The sequence below is a fragment of the Oratosquilla oratoria genome, chromosome 8, assembly GCF_046742065.1.
Source record: "Oratosquilla oratoria isolate Oo_2021 chromosome 8, ASM4674206v1, whole genome shotgun sequence".
Lineage (NCBI taxonomy): Eukaryota > Metazoa > Arthropoda > Malacostraca > Stomatopoda > Squillidae > Oratosquilla > Oratosquilla oratoria.
Window position 1 is genome coordinate 62,718,174 of NC_134784.1, and position 7,500 is coordinate 62,725,673.

General features: G+C 41.1%; 1 protein-coding gene across 3 annotated transcripts in view; it reads right to left on the reverse strand.

Annotated features, from left to right (window-relative positions):
* Window positions 1–7,500, reverse strand: part of LOC143027782 (venom allergen 5.01-like) — a 569,034-nt gene that overhangs the window by 195,271 nt on the left and 366,263 nt on the right. For all 3 annotated transcript variants that reach the window (XM_076189329.1, XM_076189330.1, XM_076189331.1), the window contains exon 2: window positions 4,077–4,225. In XM_076189329.1, the coding sequence (XP_076045444.1) occupies window positions 4,077–4,218 (142 nt within the window). In that variant the 5' untranslated portion in view covers window positions 4,219–4,225. The remainder of the gene's footprint in view (window positions 1–4,076; window positions 4,226–7,500) is intronic.

Consider the following 7,500-nt stretch of genomic DNA (forward strand, 5'->3'; position numbering starts at 1 on the left):
CTGCCTATTCTATTCTTAAGCCATTTTATTCAATTCTAGCTGAATGAAATCGTCTGGCATTAGATATAACAAAATCTGGACAGTGCGTCATCGTAGCTGGTAAGCAAATTGATGCTGACAAACGTACAGGCACTTACCCTGTTTTCTAAGTATGAATAATACAAAAGAAAATACAGAAACTTGTGAAAAGAAAACGAAAATAAATGAATATGAATGAATGACATGAAATGTTACCCAATCGACAAAAACGATCAATTTGGATATTAAAAAGTAATTACTAATGCGGAAAACCTCGAACCCCGAAAAACACAAACACTAATCACGCGTTCTCAAATGGTTTTAACTTACATTAGATAAAAGAAATAGTAATAATAACAAAAACAAAATAGTAGTAATCATAAAAATCCTAAAACACTTCCACACCATGTGACATACTTTGTCCATTATTCGTTAAAAAAATAAATAAATAAATAAATAAATAAAAATCATCGACTTTGGGCAGCAGCATCTGTTATAAAAACCATCAACCTCGCGGCGACACGTAGTACACGTAGGAGAGATAAAAGTCGAAATAGATGAGTGAAATCATGTCCAAAACAAATTGAAGATGTGTTCAAGCAGCTTATAAAAAAATGCTATCATATTTCATAAGTCACTAGAATCAAAGTAATGTCTTGGAACAACCGTCATTGAACAACAATACCCCTTTTTATCAGTACTGAATGGTAGTGATTATTATGATAATGGTTAATTCCACACCGCATCTTGATGATGGTGAAGATGTTCGTGGCGGTAGTAGTGATGTTAATGATAATGATGCTCATCATGCCGATAGTAAACACACACACACACACACACACACACACACACACACACACACACACACACACACACACACACACACACACACACACACACACACACACACACACACACACACACACACACACACACACACACACACACACACACACACACACACACACACACACACACACACACACACACACACACACACACACACACACACACACACACACACACACACACACACACACACACACACACACACACACACACACACACACACACACACACACACACACACACACACACACACACACACACACACACATACGACTTGTTGGTGTGGTGGTATCGTGCTGGACCACTACTCAGCGATCTGAGTTCGAGTCCCAGACTACATTAAACGTGGTCCTTATAATAGTAGTTCAGTCATACCCAATGAACTTCTTGAGATAGGTTGACGCTCTTTGAAGATTTGACTTTGCCCAGCGCTTAACGAACCTCATCAGATTAAAGAGTCATCGAAACAAACGTATCAGTCGAGAAGCAGAAAATAGCCTTTCACTCTCCTGATAATAAAAAATTAAAAAGGTTCAAAGAAATGCACATCAGCAAAGATAACATTAGACATAATGACAGTTGTCTAGAAAGAAGTCCTTCTAAAATATAAGATCGGTTTTCTGCTTTTCAGTTACTACTAGCTCAGCGAGGTGGCTAGCCATGGAATCCTTCGACGGAACTTCGGGGGGGGGGGTTAAGAAAGACTGTGTGCATTTGCTGGGGTCACGCGTTGACTTCAGCGGGACTCGAACCACCATCTCTCAGACTTCTCGCCTCCAGACGCCGGCTCCCTCGTCCACTCGGTGACAACGTTTCGCTGTTCATGGTTTGGTTAATAATTAGAAAGGATTTTAAATCGGAGAGGATTTGCATCTTTGGCACTCGGAAATTAAACTTCATATTATCAAAATTAATGCTGGGCACACGGAGTTCCCTATTAATTCCACATGCAAACACACCATAAATATTCATTTCTTTCACCCTGTTTCTAAAATATAGACCAATAAATTGCTTTTCAATGTGAACAGACGTGGAAATTAGGAAATCATATTCAAAGAATTCTTTTCCTAAATTGATAAGGAATTCAATTCACGTAAAGATTGTCTGTATACATGATAATAGAAGTTTACTACATATGGTATAAACTTTTTAACTGAAGTTACAGGGTTTCGTAAATATTCTCAGTGATATCGGTGTTAAGGTGGCGGCACACTAGGCTAGCATGCTACTTGGATTTGCTACTTAGTTTGAGTAGCAACGACTTCGGTTATAACAATCTTAACTTTCGTAAAAATATCTTAACAACGTGTCCAACATTTGTATAGGTTTAACTTCCTCAGTTCGTCATTCAGCTTTTCATTGTATGACGCAAGAATGATTTGACATTTGGAATTTTGAAGAAAAAAAAATGATAACCGAATTCGTTTCTACTCAAACGAGGTAGCATAAGTAAGTATCATGTTACTGAGAAATGTTTAGTGTGCTGCCACCTATATGGTACTCTTCAGATCAAAACAAGATAGGAGACATTTATAGACAGTCGTATAAGTGTTTGTTTATGTGGTAATTACGGGGCTACATTGGTACCGAATAGAATAGGCTGTTATCGTTGTTATACTGTACCTTACCAGCGCTTCTATTCATGTGGAGAATTTTGCACCTGCGTCGTGCGTTATCTTGTAATTTCATATGCTTGTTTAGTTAGTCATCATATTTCTATGCTAATTTAGTTAGCCAAGGGTATTTGTAGTTTGGCTAATAGTCTGTTTTTCTGTAGGAATCTCACAATAAAAGGAAAATGTCACTTCGTATGGAATAGGTCTGATGCAGTGGTTCTCAAACTATGGCTCGCGACCCAAAGCTGGATCGCGAGATCAATTTTGATTGGTCGCAGGGAACCAGGAAAATTCCCACACTTTCAGTGTCATTCAGTTACTTAATTGAGTTTGACAAGCGAATTCCAGAAAAACACATTCGAGCCCAGTCATGGATGAGAAATCCTCTCCACACAAATGTCGAAGAAAAAAAAAAAGAAAAAGAAAAAATCTAAGACTCCCAGAGCGACTTTTGAGGTTCAAAATGAAAATCTGTCGAAGGACTTCTTCAAGGAAGTATCTCTTTCTGAATCCTGGATTCAGGTAAAGAAGTGTTGCTCCCATATGTAACAACATACCTTTGCGAGCACGGTTTCTCGGGTCTGACTCCTATCAAAAATTAAGTCGAGGAATAAGCTTACCCCGAGCATGATATGAGGTGCAGCCTTATCACAATGACCCCAAGATTTAATAAACTGGTAAATGAGAAGCCAGGGATTCCATTGATTTAGTTTTGTGAAATAAAAGCAGTGCTGAATCCTGTTAATTTAGTTTTGTGAAACAAAGCAGTGTCGTGGATTCCAGTAGTTTAGATTTGCGAATCAAAAGCGGTACGTATTATTATCTAAATAAAGTAAATACATCACTGTACATTTTTTCCCTTTACTCCGGGTCGCGAAGGATTGAAATGTTCCAAATAGGGTCACTCACGAAAAAGTTTGAGAACCACTGGTCTAGTACCTGAAAACAGTATTAAGTAATAATCTTTTCCAAGAAGAAGAAAAAGAAGAAGAAGAAGAAGAAGAAGAAGAAGAAGAAGAAAAAGAAGAAGAGGAAGAGGGAGAGGAAGAGGAAGAAGAAGAAAAAGAAGAAGAAGAACAAGAAGAAGAACAAGAAGAAAAAGAAGAAGAACAAGAACAAGAAGAAGAACAAGAAGAGGAACAAGAAGAAAAGAAGAAGAAGAAAAAGAAGAAGAAGAAGAAGAAGAAGAAGAAGAAGAAGAAGAAGGGGAAGAGGAAGAGGAGGAAGAAGAATAAGAAGAGGAAGAAGAAGAAGAAGAAGAAGAAGAAGAAGAAGAAGAAGAAGAAGAAGAAGAAGAAGAAGAAGAAGAAGGGGAAGAGGAAGAGGAAGAGTAAGAGGAAGAAGAAGAAGAAGAAGAAGAAGAAGAGGAAGAGGAAGAGGAAGAAGAAGAAGAAGAAGAAGAAGAAGAAGAAGAAGAAGTAGAAGAAGAAGAAAAATATGAAGAAGAAAAAGGAAAAGAAGAAGAAGAAGAAAAAGAAGAAGAAGAAGAAGAAGAAGAAGAAGAAGAAGAAGAAGAAGAAAAAGAGGAGGAAGAAGAAGAAAAAAAGAAGAAGAAAAAAAAAAGAAGAAGAACAAGAACAAGAGACTACTTACGAATCATTCTTTTGCCGGAACACTGTCCGGGTCTGAAGGCGCACATGGTGTGCCTTGGATCCAGACTTCGGTATTCACAGCCATCGACCGCCAGCATTGTCATCACCATCACAAGCACTACTTGGATTGCTTTCACACTCATGTTGCTTCTGAACGAAAAGAGAAAAGAAATCTGTGGTTACTATTCTTCATAATCGGGGATGGTTTAGATAATTATAGCCTATACATAGGTCACTTTTTGACAGCGGGCCAGGTAACTGAATGACGAGCTCGGGGGATCGCGTAACCATCTTGTTCAATACAATACAGTGAATACACAATAAGTAAGGATAACCTACATGTTTATCTACCAATATACAAAACACAAAATACACAAATATTAGGGCAAACATATAAAACAAACACAACAAACATATTCATTTACCACAAAGTTTTAGGTTTACTTGTTATCTATTTATTAATTTATTTATCTATTTTCTCATTTGTTTGTTTGTTTTTGACATGTGCAGTTCGGTGGCTGACCGAGACGAGGACGTGGAGGTGGTGCTGCTCTGAGGCGTGTATCTTTGTGGCTTGATAGGTATTTGGTTACTAAACTTTTCGAACCAGCTGGTGAGGGCCTCCAGTTTCTCGAGGAAGGTGGCGACAGTCATGATGACGACTTGGTAGGATTCGACAAATCTGGCTAGGGTGCGCTCAGTGGAGGCTTGTTGTATGGTGAAGCTATCGATGTGATCTTTAATTGCATCAAAGCGCGTTGTAATTGCTGTGCAACGTGCCGTTAGGTTGGCAACGGCCTCGCGGGTGGCAATTACTTGCGGCGAGTCTGGCAGATTTGAGAGTGTCAGCAGTGAGACGGCTTTTGGGCGAGACCGAGGGAGTGGCGGTGGTGGTGCGTGTGCATTCTGTGAGGTGACCACCTGAGAGCTCTTCGTACATCCGTGCCATACACTCAATCTGGATTCGTGACAGCGGGGTCATTCCCGCATGGATGGATTAGGGGTGGGAAGTTGATCAGCTGTAAAAGGTTTATTAATGTTGGTGGGCTGAGAGGGGGTGCGATATGGACAAGTGTGGGAGGATTAAGTACCTGCACACCACCCACACATGTCAATAGAAGCAGTGCAATACCGAGATATGTGTCCGACACCCCAGCATTTGAAGCACCATGGCTGTTCATCTTTCATCCTTCGAAACTCGCACGGTGGTATGCAAGGAAGGAAGCTGAAGTGATGTTCTGTAGGTGGCGGTTGGGGTGGCTCCAGACAATAACAAGGCGTTGATGGGTGTCCCGTGTTGGTAGAAGCGGCGTACGCTGTATACACTCGGAAGATTTTTTGCTTGGGACGGGTCAACGCCGACAGGATAGCTGGTGACGTGATAATTGGAAAATTTACGTGGTCTATCGATCGAGTCCTGAACATCAAGCTTTAAGGATTAGAAATTACCCTTCGTGGCACTCTCAATGATCTCGGTATGTTTGCGTGAAATATACACATGCCAAGATGTGACAACAGACATTTTCACCTCAGCTAGCTCTGGATCGAGTCTGAATGACTTGGTAATTTCAGCAAACTAGCGAAGTTTTGTATCCACGGTCGGGTTCTCACGAAAGATAAGTTTAACATAAGCAGTTCTGGGCCGAAAGCAGAGGAGGCAACTAGGAGAGGTGAACTGTGAGGGAGAGGGCGAGGGTGAAGGTGAGAGAGGGAGTTATCGGAAGCATTGGGTTGGAGGTTCTCGTCGTGCCTGAACAACTTAAAAGCTGGAGAATAGGATTTGCTTGTGTTCGTAGTCTGGTCTGCAGATCGTTTGGTGGCGGTGGTGTGGGTGTGGATGGGGGTGGCGGCGGTGACTACGGCGGTGGCTGCGATGGCGGCTGCGGTGGCAGTGATGGTAGTAGTAGCGGTGGTGGGCTGGATAGTAGCTGGCAGTGGCTGCCATGATGTGGTACCAACATGTTGCTCGTGCATTGACTATGAAAGCCGGTGTTGCTCAGTGATGTCCTCGTACTCGCTAAGGGCGAGGTCAGCGTCAATATCGGTAAGGGTGGACGGTCCAGAATAAGTCATGTTGCCTCAACAATATGGCAGAATGTACGCAATTGGTGCTAATGAGTCTGCAGTGACGTGGGTATGACGTTAAGACACGTCAGACTCCTCGAACTGCGCATGCACACATGGGCGGAGCACTGGGCAGAGGGGTTTTGGCCAAGGATAGGATTTTCTTATGGGAAATATTGACCAAGTCCCTTATCCCTCAAAACTACTTATACCACAAGACTGACGTCTGGTGATTACTGTTGTGCTCAGCTAAGGCTGGAAAACTGTATCTCGCTGGATCTTTCATAATTTCTTCGAAATAGTAGTAGATCAATTGCGGGTGTGTTTACATTCACAGTCAGCAATTGCCGGGAGAGAGAGAAAGAGAGAGAGAGAGAGAGAGAGAGAGAGAGAGAGAGAGAGAGAGAGAGAGAGAGAGAGAGAGAGAGAGAGAGAGACTGAGTGAGTGTATGAGTATGTAAGTATATGTGAGTATGAGTCTGTGTATGAATGCGTAAGTTTGTCAGTGTGTTATAGTGTGAGCGTGTAAGTGTTTGTGTGAACACGCACTCGCACACGTGTGTGTGTGTGTTTGTGTGTGTGTGTGTGTGTTTGTGTGTGTGTGTGTCTGTATATATATACATATATATATATATATGTATATATACATACATACATATATATATACATACATACATATATATATACATACATATATATATATATATATATATATATATATATATATGCTACCTACAGACAATTTCGCCCAGTTTCTCTCCTCCATTGCAGGTTATCTCTCATACAAATAACCCTGTGAATAAGTTCATGGAACAAACTTTGTTTTGATACATAGTCATTCCAGTGAGACCCTATGATTCTTCAAAGGCAGTAGGTACCAAAGATGTTGAGACTCGTATTCAACTATCTGTCCACTGTCCATGTCTCACAGCATTATTTAATGGTGGACAATTACAGCAAGAGATAGTACATGGGTGACTTGTAGATTTGGATCTCGGTTATCCTGCATAGATATGAACAGTGTATACTCTTGTTGAGCAAGTCCATAACACACCATGGGCGATACCATTCCTTCGAAGGACTTCATGACATGAACCACCACTGTTATGCACTATACTCCCAAGGTAAGCAAAGCTTTTTAAAACCTCAATGTCCTCACCACATGCTTAGACATATTTATATGTGCCATCCAGCGCATCCTCAAACGCCTGGATTTTAGTTTTGATCTAGTAGACCTGGAGTCCAAGCAGTCCCACCTCCCAGTGCACTGAATCGAAGTAATAACCAGGACCTCCAATGACTCTGCAAGAATTACATCGCCAGACCATGTTCTTGACCTTGGTGTTCCCAAGAGATGCAAC